Source organism: Rhincodon typus, chromosome 2 (genome assembly GCF_021869965.1).
Source record: "Rhincodon typus isolate 14 chromosome 2, sRhiTyp1.1, whole genome shotgun sequence".
In the NCBI taxonomy this organism is placed as follows: Eukaryota; Metazoa; Chordata; class Chondrichthyes; order Orectolobiformes; family Rhincodontidae; genus Rhincodon; species Rhincodon typus.
This window is the reverse complement of record NC_063333.1, coordinates 68,946,166-68,960,503: the sequence shown is the minus strand read 5'-3', so window position 1 is coordinate 68,960,503 and position 14,338 is coordinate 68,946,166. Positions and strand designations below refer to the sequence as shown.

At 41.7% G+C, this 14,338-nt stretch overlaps 1 protein-coding gene across 1 annotated transcript in view; it reads right to left on the bottom strand.

Annotated features, from left to right (window-relative positions):
• Positions 1-14,338, bottom strand: part of gabbr2 (gamma-aminobutyric acid (GABA) B receptor, 2) — an 877,108-nt gene that overhangs the window by 415,333 nt on the left and 447,437 nt on the right. Inside the window, 1 exon segment of the mRNA XM_048608319.1 lies at positions 4,483-4,499. Coding sequence (XP_048464276.1) covers positions 4,483-4,499 — 17 coding nt within the window.

Sequence of the window (14,338 nt, the reverse complement as noted above, 5' to 3'; positions counted from 1 at the left end):
AAAAGAGCAAAGGGGTAATGGGGAGAAGGCAGGTATATAGCAATGAGATAGAGAATCAGCTATGATCATATTGAATGATGGTGTGGACCCAAAGGACCAAATAGTCTCCTCATGCTCCTGGTTTCAATGTTTCTATATTTTCAAAGTTTCCTTGTGTTACACATTCTACATGGTGGAAGAGCAGTTGGTGCCAGCCGAACAAAAGCTATCAGGGTTTATTATTATCATACAACATGACGTACCTATAATTATAACATGCAATTTATAATAGGATTACATATAGACCATAAACTGCAGTCAGGGATGCTATTATATTAATGCTTAATGCGCCTGTGTCAAACGTCACCCTTTGTTATTTCAACAGAGGTATTAACCCAATTATTTTAAATAAGCTAATACTGCTGGCAAAATGACAAAAAAAGGAAATTGCTGGAAATGGCCAGAAAGTTCCAGACATAGAAAATAATGCATATTTGGCGCTATTCCCTGGTCCTGACCCCACATGCTCATGGATGCGTTGACTGGGGGAATCTTTCAGAAGGCAGCTAACTAAGAGGTTGCCTCTACATTTGCTATACACTTAGAGACAGCAGGTGGCTTCCAGAGGCAGAAGCCCAAGGCATTTTGGGCCACGCCAATGGAGGCTGGCAGCCCCCACTCTGATACCTGTGAAGCACATTGCTGAGGATCAGGCACACATTAGCTAAGGGAGGCACTGCAGCTACCATTAATGTTCGTACAGCAGATTTAAAAGTTCTCTAGCGGCATATGGCTATTAGAGACATTCATCTCAAGTTTATCACTCAATGGCAAGTCTACAACAGGGACTTACAGTGTGTTCTTCAACCACCTTTGAAGCTACAACGGCTGAGCTCCTGCTATGAAGCTGGGGACAGCAGGGGGCCATGAGCTGTTTGTAACACCTCATTGTAAAGGATAAAATATGAGCTAATTGGCCTTTCAATCATCCTATTTGAGTCCCCACCATTTCCACACAGAAAGAAACCGTAGAAACCTGCTTTTGGGAAAAGGCCATAGAGGCAGGAACACATCAGGGAGCTGACCTGATCCACAAGTATCTAAAGTTCCCTGTCCTACCACCACCTTCCCTCCAACTGTCCTGCCCAACTCCTCCATGGTCCTGGGAAGATCCTGACAATTTCCCTCTACTTGTGCAGTAATATCATTCGTCAAAGTGTTGACTCTATCAGGAATCATGATGCATCTCCAATGTTATAACTATAGGTCAGATCCACACAGTACAATGGCTGTTTTCAATTCTTCAGTAGAAAACATGTTTTTATAAGAGGACTGATAGAGAGGCAAAATAATTGTATGTGTAAATACAGTGGCTGGCTGGCAAAATTTCTATGAGGGGCCAATGAGATGTAACACCTAATTGTGCCAAAGAAATTTTGCACAGACTGGACAGTGATCCCTTGTCACTACAAAGAATACTGATTACTGCCTACTTAACAGCAAGCGAAGAACTATCTACTTGTTACCTCTATGTAGCTGAAAATGACCCTCTCTTACTCAGTGTGTGATGTCAACTTCAGCCAGATGAAAAGGAGACAGGATAACAAAAGGACTCTCCCACACAATGCTAGAATTCAATTACAGGCAGAAGGAATCAGAACTACAGAATATCAATCAATCTGCAAAACTAAGGAAACAAATGGCTTAACTACAAATGTCAATGCCACTGGTAACCTTCACTGTAATAGCAGCAATGATCTATTATCCACTCTTTGTGAATAATTTAGAGACTCATCTATAGATCTTTTTCTCTTAACTTTCCTCCTCTTGGACTCACTTCTGTGTGTATCTTTGTGTTGCACTATAATTCTTTTTGCGTTTAGTAATTTATCAACTTACTCTTCTATTAACACAAGAAAGTTTAGTTAAATTGGTTCATTTCAAAACATACAATCATTTAGGTCTGTTAGAAAGGTATCCACAAGAGGAAGGATCTGTTTTTAAATTAATCTTGTTGTGTTCAACCAAGGGGACTGGTGATTAAAGGAGGAGAGCTAGTTCATGCCTTCTCACCAGGTGCCAAGTGATTTAGTGTCTCTTATCTGGGACAAGTTAGAGAACCTCACTTGGGGTCTGGGTGTACTTACTTATAAAGAACTATAAAGTGAATGGCAGTCTGAGAAACATGCAATACAGTGTTGCAGACAGACTGATGATTTGTCAATTTCTTTGTCATTCATTCAGGGACTGGGGGCATCACTGCCAAATGCAGCATTTATTTCACATCCCTGAAGTGCTCAGGAGTTGGTGGTGATGAGCCACCTTCTCATATACAACTGAGTGATTTGCTACACTATTTCAAAGGGCAAATAAGAATTCACCACCTTGCTGTCCATCTGAAGTCACATATAGACTAGACCAGGTGATGCAGGTAGATTTCCTTCTCTAAGAAATTAAATTGCTGAAAGGTTCTGCAATGTGACAATCCATGGATAAACTGTAGGAAAAATCTATTACCATTCCAGAGGTGGTGTTCTTTCATATTGCTTAGCATGCAATGGACACAAATATATTTATTTTGAACTTTATTACCAATTCCTATTCATTTTTAAGAAGGATGCATTTGTTTTCCTACCTAACACTCACAAAGAACACTCACTTGACTAACGTGGTTAAACGCTTGCTGCGGTTAAGAAAATGATTATAGGTTAAATAACTGTGTCAGACTGTGACTCTTAGACAGAAAGTAGATCTAATGATTTTTAATTTGCCTCTTCAGAAAAAAAATCTCATTTATTTATTTACTGCAAAGATAAACTATTCTGATTTTACTTGTCTCATTAAATTACAACTTCTTTAATTGTATTGCCTTTGATACTATCTACTTTTTAATTGGTTATGTTTAGATCCATTGCTTTGGTATTAATATACTTCAAAGCCTTGTGCTTCTTTCAATGCCCTGATTCAATTTGAATTATAAGTACAAGGAAGATTCAAGAATTGGTTTAAAGGAGCATGTCATTCTGAACTATCAATTGCTTCAATTGGCATGGTTAGGATTGGTTGCAACAACCATGCAAACGAAGATGAAACCTGGTAAGACTGTCCCTGCTACACAAACACACAGATACACACAAACCACTCAGTGTGCAAAGAACAGGTCAAGGAAGTAACAGAAGCATGGTGCCTCCAATCTCATGGTACATAAAGAAGATAGCATCTATCCGAAAAGACAAGTGCCATAATACTTACAGGTGTTATGACCTCTGACTTTGTGAGCATTCTCCTGTCTAACACTCCAGAGGACAACACACCTTGAATCTGGACTCATTCTTTTCCTTCTAGACACCTTCTCGTACATCATCTGAGAAGCCAGTGCTCTCAAACATTCACCCACTTGCCATTTCATGCTCATGCTGCACAAACATCAGCCACAAATATAGTCCATCTTGTTTCTCCACTCAAATCATTTGTCACACTTTACAACTTTGATTTCTCTCTTTGTAGGGGAAGAGAGCTCACAGCTCCGGGGAGACTGAACCTATTTGCACAACTAATGTTCTTTAGGGAAGGAAATCAGAGGGATAGCAGTGGAGAGGGAGGTGGGCTACTTCTCACCAGGTACAAGGACTTTACTGGCCATCCACAGTGAGGGAAGTCTTGTTCCTGGAGGCTGGAAATGTCAGTGATGACGTTCTGTGAAATCCTGAGGCTTTTGAGGCACAGCTGTTCAAATATGTCAAGAAAACCGATGCTCTGACCGTGGATCCTGTGCCTCACCTTTTATTTTGAGTTGGATGTCAGCATTTAGCCCATGACCTGCGAAGCCATGTGTAGCTGGAGGAGAAGGAAGTTGGTGGTGATACTGCTGCTGCTGGCTTCAATTAAAAGGAAGTCCAAGAGGTTGAAATTGACAGCAAATGGAGTGATTTCAGATTGTCAGAAGTAATCATGCAAGCACAACCCATTCATTATGACAATTTGTTGGATTCACCATTCACTTTCTGACTTCACCCTTTAAAGATTTCCTGCAGCGGATGAATTTCAATAAACAATCACTCCCTTTCTGGCAGACAGTTGGAGGACCGATCTTGAAGTTTCGATGCAAAGTTATTGGCCTGTTTGCATACAGTAATGACTCATCTGACAGCTGCATGTGGGTTCTCCATTTACCTGCCAAATTGCATGGGTCAGACCTGGTTCTTGTGGATAACGTCAGTTTCCTGATCTGACACCTCTTTCCAGAAGTTTAGCCTACACCTGCAGCATATCTTCCCTTTCCTGTTAAAATTCAGCCTCAGGCTCTTGTGGTGCAATGGTAAGGTCTCCACCCTTGGACTGGGAGACCCTGGTTCATAGTCCTACCTGCTCCAGAGGTGTGTGACAACATCTCCGAACAGGTTGATTTGAAAAAATGCATCTAAAATTTGGCCCCATGTTTTCTGTGGTTCTTCAGTCAAAGTTTACAATAAATTATCAGAAGAAGCCTGGTTTAACAAAAACCTAAAGAACTACGGATGCTGTAAATCAGGAACAAAAACAAAAGTTGCTGGAAAAAACTCAGCAGGTCTGGCAGTAACTGTGAAGAAAAAAATCAGAGTTAAAGTTTTGGGCCTGGGGAAGTACCGAGGAAGGGTCACTTGACCTGAAATGTTAACTCTGATTTTTTTCTTCACAGATGCTGCCAGACCTGCTGAGCTTTTCCAGCAACTTCTGGTTTTGTTCCTTGAAAAAATCCTTCTGGCTGTTGAAACTTTGAGGTATTCCTGTGTTTTGTTCAATGGCCTATGTTTGGAGAAATGGTATTCAATTGTACTTGATGTATTGACTGGCTGTTGTAGTCATGTGCCTTTTTATCTACCCCTGCTCTAAGTGCCTTTGTGTGCAGATATAGCAGCCATTTAAAAAGCATCACTAGAAACATATGTAGAATGCAGCTGAAAATGTATGATTTTTCACAGTCAGCTACAGAAAGAAAAATCAATGAAAAGGAAAAAAAGCAGTCTACAACTTTGAATTACTAGGTGAGTCAAATTGGGTGCTCATTCTCCATTCCCTGCTGCTGTGGAATTGAAAGCAGGAATGAAACAGAATTGGAATGATTAAGATCAGATGTTTGGGTGCAAATGCTGCACAGGACATTACAAAAAAGATGTCCGTCAGCTACAAAGAGGTAAATCATGTCTATAAATGTGGCTGCTGGAGGGATGTCAGTTGACAATCCTGATAAATCACTCAATGGTATACAGAGTCGGTTGGTCGGCCTATGTAGCCTGGAGTGAGACTCACACTTCCACGTGGAGTGGGCCCGGTGACAGCATGCTGGAGCAGGACACTGGCGGCAGCATGGCGTGGTCTGGGAAGTTTGGAGTGGGAAAATCTCTGAGGCATGGTTAGGGCTCAGAAGCCTGGAGTGGGACAGTCATGGCAGCATGCTGTAGCAGTGGAGAAGGAAAAGTTGGACTCTTTTTAAGTTATTTTTATTTTATTCCAAGTTGGTTTGATCGGCGCCTATGTACACACTTTTCACTGTATTTTATATTGAATACATGTGACAATAAAGGACATTCTATTCTAAAAGGTTGATGCTGTCAAGTTTAAAGGTGATAACTGGTTTGTTACTGTTCTAATATTGATTTCAGAAGGACAGCTTCAAGTGAACATGGAGTGTCAGATAGATGCCAAATGTCATGAAACACCATGAACTTTGCAGACCTGTGCAAAGTGGATCAAGATGGTGACCCGATAATGAATGCACGTGAAGTAGAAACTATTTAATGGAACAATATTCATGTCAAAGAGGACAAATGAAGCTTTGAGCTCAATTCAATGGCAAGAATGAAGATTTGGAGTTCATTCAGGGTCATCTGGATAGATATTAAGCAAAATCCATTCATTTCAGCTGAAGCAAATCAAATGCTTGTAAATAGAAACCCCAAATTTGTGGTGTAGTGACATTGACCATATCAAAGATATGTTGGCAGATTTTGGATATCTTCCTGGTGATTACCATCTCAAAGTGGATGAGAGTGTGAGATCAACACAGAAACTGCTGAAATGAGTTCCAGCTGCCCTCAGATGTAGTCTGAAAGATAAGTTAGAGAAGAAGGGAGCAACCAAGAAAGTGATCACATCTACAGACTGGTTTAGTAATATGGTCATAAAGAAAACAAAAACTAGGAAATCAAGAGTACGCACAGATACAAAGGATCTCTATAAATCATTGAAGAGATTTCGTTACTCCTTGACAATCATTAAAGAGGTTTCTCTACAACTTGCCAGGGCAAAGGACCTTGTTACTCTTGATACAAAATGCTATTAATTGGCATGTGAAGCTGGGTGAACGCAACAGTTTTCCAACTGCATTTTGGATGCTCTTCAGGAGGTACTGATGGCTTTGCGTGTAATTTGGCATTTCCACTGTTGTGGAAAAAGTTAGTCAGTGATCTGAAAGCTATTATAGATGATTTGCTGGTTGATGGATGAGGATGTCTCTAATGAGACAAGATTTGGAAAACTTTGTACAGCAAGTCAACTAGCTTTAGTTGCATCCAGGATATTACCACAAATTGAAAGATACACTACTCACAGAAAATGCACTTGGCCAATGCCTTTGCTTGTGAGTGGTTGGAGGAGACAATGTTATCATGGCATTGACCAAAAGCCACTTCAAAGTAACTTCCTGAAATCATTTTTTATCTGCTCCAAACTATCTGTAAAGAACATTCAGAGATAGTAAGAAATGCCGATGCTGGAGTCTGAGATAACACAGTGTGGAGCTGGAGAAACATAGCAGGCCAGGCAGCATCAGAGGAGCAGGAAAGTTGACATTTGGGGTCAGGACCCTTCTTCAGAAATGGGGGAGGGGGAAGGGGGCTCAGAAATAAATAAAGAGAGGAGGTGTTGGGCTGGGGAAGGTAGGTGGCATAGTGATAGGTGAGTGCAGGAAGGGAGTGGTGGGGATTGATCAGTGAGGTCGGAGGAGCGGATAGGTGGGAGAGAAGATGGACAGGTTGTGTCAGGTCAACAAGGCGAGGATGAGAGGGAGGGTTGGTCATGGGATGAGACCAGGGCTGGGGAGATTTTGAAACTGGTAAAGTCCAGTCCACATTGAGACCATTGGGTTGTAGGCTGCCAGGGCGGAATATGAGGTGCTGCTCCTCCAGTTTGTGGGTGGCATCATTGTGACACTGGAGGGGGCCCAGGATGGACATGTCGCCCAGGGAGTGGGAAGGGGAGTTGAAATGGTTCGCGAACGGAAGGTGTTGTCGTTTGTCACGAACAAGCACAGGTGCTCTACAACGGGTCTCCGAGCCTCCGCTTGGTCTCACCAATGTAGATGAGGCCACATGGGGATCAGCGGATGCAATAGACCACATTGACGAATGTGCAGGTGAGCCCCTGTCTGATGTGAAAGGTTTGTTTGGTGCCTTGGATGGAGGTGAGGGGGGAGGTGTAGGGGCAGGTGTAGTACTTCCTGTGGTTACAGGGAAAGGTGCCGGGTTGGTGGGGCTAGTGGGGAGTGTTGAGCAGACAAGAGGGTCATGGAGAGAGCGGTCCCTAGGAAAGGCAGACAGGGGTGGGGAGGGATATTTATCTTTGGTTGTGGGGTCAGATTGCAGGTGGCGGAAGTGGCGGAGAATGATACGTTGAATATGGAGATTAGTGGGGGGATATGTGAGGACAAGGGGGATTCTGTCTTTGTTTTTGTTGGGGGGAGGGGATATGAGGGCAGAGGTGCGGGAAACGTAAGAGATGCGGTCGAGAGCATTTTCGATCACCGAAGGGGGGAAGTTGCGGTCAAAGAACATTGCTTTGTTCACAGAGGCATTATATGATGTGGGATGCAAACAAGGGAGATAGACATAAATTACAGGCATGCTGTCAAGAGCAGCACTTCCTATAAAGAAAGTTGAGCATGATAAGGCAGGGTGTGAAATCTTCTACCTTCAATGACATGCAATGTGCTCTGGAAGTCATCAACTCAAATGCTAAAAGGTAAGCATCTTGCTGCTATCAAGCTAACTACATAACAAGGTCCAACTCTTAAACTGCTGCAAAACGTAGTGATGAAAAGATGATCTGAAAATATCAAGGACACAGCTGTTGCTATAATACAACTGTCAGGCATACAGAGATGAAATGATAACCCAAAAGGGAATCTTGCAAAAAAAAAGAGAGATTAGCCCTAAGGATATGAGAAAGGAAATGCTGAAGTGCATCCATGCGGACCATAAATAAATTGAGTCTGGTTTAAAAGCAACAGAGGTGCTCCACTGGCCAAATATGAACAATGAGATTAAGGATTATATCAGCCAGAAGCAGTATTTGTAAAAAAACCTGAGCTTAGCAAACTGAAGAGTTGCTGATGACAAATACTGCTCCAGGTAGACTACAGATGAAGCTTGGTGTAGACTTTTTCATTCTCACAGGAAATGACTATCTTGTCATCATTGATTATGCTTTTTTTTTTAAAAAAAATCAGCCTGTTCAGAGATGTTATTTTATATATTTATATATATCTGAAGTCAGTGGGGCTTGAGCCAGAATCTCCACAGTCCAGAGGTAGGGACACTGCCACTGTGCCACAAGGGCCTTTATGCCACCATTGACTATCATCCTGAGTTAGACCAGCTGATGGCAATGACCGCCCTGAGATTGTGGAATGCCTGGAAGCACATTTTTTCCTCATTAGGGCATTCCAGATATTGTGATGAATGACAAACAATGACCATGATTCATGAATGAAGAATTCAGCAACTTCATAAAGGATTGGGAAATTCAAAACCATACATCACCTGCCACCATGCCCAGTCAAAGGGAAATGCTGAAGCAGTAGTGAAAATCAGCAAAGGGAACATAAAGAAATCCTGCAATGCAGTCTTACACAATACAGTCCTTAAGTGGAGAAGCGTGCTGACTGAGGGTATGGAAAGCAGTCCCATCTAAAAAATAAGGTCATGCTGCATCCATATTGTTCTTCCAAGTGTTGAGCTAGAAGTAGCAATTGGCATGAGTGACAAATCAAGGTCAAATGACATAAAGTCAAATTTCACTTTGAAAATTACCTGGTCATTGCTAGTGCTGAGCACTGGACAGCTCATCAGAGTGGAATCATTCAATACTCTCAACAAAAAGCCAGTCTACATGGTAACTTGGGACCTGTACCGAGTAGCTGTAACTCGAATGTATGTGCTGAATGATCAAATATATCTTTGCAACCATATTTACATACAATGAGAGAAGCTGTTAGGCAGCTGATCAGGAAGATGTGTTCTCACCACATGCACAAAGTACAGAATTACCATCAGTCCCAGAGACCCACCATTCTCCAACAATGGAAATGTGTCAATAACAAGAGTAACCATAGCAACAGCAATTGCCACAGGAACGACACTCCTTGGAGAAGGAACATCACCCTGGGAATGAGCGGATACCAGCCATTAACAATACGCACACAAACCATTAGTGGATCTGTACAATTTAGAGACTATATATATGAAACACAGGCAGAAATCGATGGAAGTGGAACTCACTATAATTAACATACGTTTCAGTGGATGTGTCAATATTCATTGTTGATGATGTATTTTGAATATTTTGGGTAATTTTTAACTACAAATGATAATGCATGCTTTTATTGTGCATTTTAATTTTAGGAAAGGGCAGGTATTTGGAGAAACGTAATTGTATTCTTACTGAATGGCTGGCTTACAGCGATCTTTACCTCTGCTGTAAGTGCCTTTGTGTGAAGTCTGTGGCAATGATTAAACACACATCACTTGGAACACTACTAAGCCAGAGCAGCTTTGGTTTGGCAGGAAACAGGATAATGTTAAACCTCTGCTCAGTTGCTGTTGATGAAAGGGAATGCAATCATTTTGATGTCATATAAATGAATAGTAATGAGAATCCAATCTGCACTAGATGCAGCACTTGTTGGATCAAACATTAAATACTTCTCAAATGACCACTTGTTATATACATGCCTGAAAGCACAAGACCTTTGACCAAACATAACAAAGAAAATAAGCAATTAAGGTGACCTGACTGCTCACTTTCTGTTTGGAGCTGTGGCATATTGCAAAAACTGAGAGGAAGATTGAATGCAGGACAGAAATAGCAATATTAGCAATCTGTAGTTGCTTTATCCAGAGTGCTGCAGTGAAGTACTATGCAGTCTGTGCAGTCATGTAAAAAACTTAGTGTAGTTGTGAAAATAATTGAAAATGTTGTGAGAGCTGGTGACAACTTAAGTAATGTTAAAAATATATCAGCAAGAGAAAAAGACTAACCTTTACACATTGAGACATTCAGCCAATTATTTTACAATTTCTAAAAACACTAATTTGTAAAATATTCTTTTAGATGGTAGTATAAGTGTTCATGTAAGGTAAGCATAAGTCCACAGGCTGAAGTACATGGGGTGTCACTGATTTTTTTCTAACTTTAGGCATGCAAACGTGCACCTTCTTTTCAGTTAGAATTCCCAGAGTCACACAGCTGGGATTATAATGTTGCACTTGATGAATAGTAGGTATTTTAAAGCAGCAAATGATATAAAATTGAAAATCCTGAAGTTGACTTCACTGTGTAAGATGTGCATAAGCACAAATCCAAAATCCTTTTCTTCAGTGGCTTCATTACTTGGGCAATTTGTCTTTGGTTCCTGAGGGCAGGCTTCCACTCCCTTGAGCAATGCGGGCAATGGGAAAATACAGCGAGAATGAAAATGTTGGAGTATCAATGTCAAAAATTCCTGATTTTTCCCCTTAAGCTTTAAACAGTGACTACCTTATTTCCATTTATTTGCAGCTCTTAACTAGCTCAGCTTGCCTCGGGTATATGCCACTTGCAATTCCTCTCTCCTCAATTAAACCAGAAGGTGCCAACTCCTGAAATTAACCAAGTGTCAATTTCAGGAAGGTTTGTGGTGGGTTTCTCTCTGTGAGCTCCAGTGAATTATTTCATGCAATTCTCTGCAGCTCACCTCATTATGTATGCACTATGCCACCATGGCACCACTCACACTATCTTGTGTTCTGCAGTGGCAAATTACTTGCTGATGCCTAGACCTTATGGCATTTAGGCAGTGGGTGCCATATTTAAACCCCAGTTGCCCATGATGTTAAACATTGCCAGCATGGTCTGTAGTAAACTCTTGGTTCAGTCCAGTGTCCACATTCAGATGGAATGGGCAGCAATGTCACAAGAAGGTCACTGACCCTTAGTGTTCTGTGAGTGTAAGTGTCACTATTTTTTCTCTGCTGCCTCACTCTCATTCTGACGTTGCATTTATATCCCACCAAGGCTCGTAGTTTAAGACTCTCAAAATTGCATGCAGCAGCCTCCTTCAATGTCTCTTACCCAAACCATTCCTCAAAATATAAACCCTTCCTCCCCTCTGTGCTTTCTGCTCACACACTTGGGACATCTAACCACCTCTCCCGACTAATGAAGGAGCAGCCCCCTGATTGCCCATAGTCACCCTTGACTGCTCATTGCTGTCAAACATGACAAGCTGTCTGGTTACCTGCTTGCACTAACAGACAAGACAAAGGCAAGTTGGAGATGCTGTGAGCATCCAAGGAAGCACTCAGTGAATGAATGCTAAGAAACCAATAGCCCTGAGATGCACACCGTTCCAGACAAGAGATGGATGCCTGAGACAAAAAAACTCCAGATGCTGGAATCCAAGGTAGACAAACAGGACGCTGGAAAAACATAGCAGACCAAGCAGCATCTGGAGGAATGGAGCAGTCATGGTTTTGGGTATTACCCTTCTTCAGAACTGAAACATTGATTGCTCCTTGCCTCTGGATGCTGCCTGGCCTGCTGTGTTCTTCCAGCCTCCCATTTGTCTACAAGAGATGGATGCCTGTCCTATATGCAAAACAGCCTTGCAGCAGCATTGAAATGTAACCTGTGAGCCCCAAAGTGCATAATTGAAATATTGAACTGTAACAAAAGTGAATCTCAGTTTTCCCCTGATGACATGGTGAAGCTGGTATTTTGCAAACACCAACCTCCATGAATGGAAAGTGCAGGCTGAGGATTTGGAGGAGGCTAGCCAGAGAAAATGCCAGTAAGTTCCAGCCACCAGATAGCCGCTCAGTCTCTCATGTCGGGAATTGTGAGCATCGAGCTTTTCTCCAATGCTGGGCAAATAACAAGCTTAATATCAATGAGGCTAGACTAGGTAATAATGTAATGATAATGCATGCAGGTAGGTCCCTCGTTACTCACTAGTAAGATTGTTGTCTCATTATTAAAACCTTGAATGGAAAATTGGACTTCTTTTTCTCAAAGTTTTTCTCGCCGTATTTTACTAACTGACTCACCAGTGCCAACGGCATTCAGGGGCCGGGAAGATTCCACCCCTAGAGGATGCAGCTCACCAACTGATTGTCCCAGCCATCATCCAACTACTGCACACAGAAAATGCATTGCATGTCTGCTTTTTTTAGCTCAGTTAGCTGGGCAGTTGGTTTGTGAAGCAGTGTGATACCAAAAGCATGTGTTCAATTCTCATCACCAGCTGAGGAAGAAGTCTCCTCTTACCCCTTTCCTGAGGCATGGTGGCCCTCAGGTTAAATCACCACCTGTTGCCTCTCTCTAATGAGAGAGCAGCCCTATGGTGTTACTGTGGTGACACAATATCTTAGTGTTCATTCATTTTGTGCTTACTTGGAAGTTGTGGTTTACATTGCATTTCAGCTCAGTTATAGATTACCAGCTCCTGTTACTTACAGTGATTTTTTGTAGTTCAGAATTAGCGACAATTAGTTGGTCACTGAACAATCCAGGGGTGGATTGTACCATGCTACATCAATGCAGACTAGTAGGATGTGCCAGCATCTTATGAAGCAAACACATTACTTGGGTTTCAACCAAATGGGCATGACTAACAGTTTAAAGGGGGGGCAATTCTTAGTGGGATCAAGAGGGTCTTCAATTGGTCACAAGGTACTTTTACACTTTGTTAAGGGCACATCCCAATTCAAGACCAGGGATTTGGCAATAATCATTCAGGTGCTTGTTCTGACCAGAGTCCCAGGATCCATATCCTCGCTTTCAGGCCACAGCCAATCCTGCAGGTCAAATACAAATTGTCTGGGGATTACAGGTTCATCTGTCGGGATGCAATGGAGAGAGACATCAGTCCAATGGGATGGATAATTTTTCAAGGAGGGATTGCAGTAAGAGGGAAGTTGATGGAAGAGCTATCATTGGTGATGCTGAGGCAAGAGAGGGAGTAAAGGATGAATAGAAAAATAGAATGTCATTGAACTTTCTTTCATTTCTTGTGGGATATGGGAATCACTAGCAAGGCCAGAGTTTGTTATCTATCCTTAATTATCCTCAACAAAGTGATGACGAACTGCCTTCTTGAACTGTGGCAGTCCATCTGGTATGGTATGTGTGGAGTGTTGTTAGGAAGGGAGGTCCAGGATGTTGATCCAGCAACAGTGAAGAAATGATAATACAGTTTCATGTCAGGACTGTGTATGTGTGTTTCACAGGAGATTTTACAGGTTGTGGTATTTCTATGGCTCTGCTGGCCTTTTCCTTCTACGTGATCAATGTTTGGATTTGAAAGTTTGGAAGATCATGTCACATAAAGCTCAAACAGTTTCTGCAGTACATCTTTTATATGGTGTACTCTGCTTTAACTGTGTGGAAGAGTGAATGTTTAACTTAGTGTATGGGATGACAATGGTTAATGTCAATAAGACAATCATTGGTTATACATAAAAGGACTTCCATCCAAGAAGCATCAAGGTAGGGGATGGTACTGTTTCTGTGCATCTTTCTGACTGACTTCGATCAGCTTGTACTTTTGTAATGTTTTTGCTGTTGGAAAAATAAAATGGCCAAATGGCTTTAGACCTAGGAATATGGAATATGGAAATTGAAGCAGTAAAGTAGTAATCAGAAGATGAGATGTCTAAATTTACTTGAGAACTGGGAAAGTGTATTTCAAGGATCTTGGATGGAGTAATAGTGAGGTTTAAAGAGGGAAGTCCTGGGGGCTAACTGCATGATTGCCGATCAGGGTACAGTGAACAGCATTCATGAGAAGATAAAGTGAGAGGTCAGAAAGTTTGGGATGAGTTATGGAGAAGGAAAGGGAGACTATAGAAAAAGAGTGGTCAAGTCATTTTATGGGCTTAAGGTCAGGGCAAAGACTTTAACTTTGAAGTGTTTGGAGATAAGAAGACAATAAAGGTGAGCTGGCACTTAGGGAATGGACACCGTAAAAGGGCTGTAGAAAACCTCAGAAAAGTGTCTTAGGAGATGCACCTATTGTTATTCAGCAGGGCAATAGCATTTTTGCATTCTTCCAACCACTTTATTA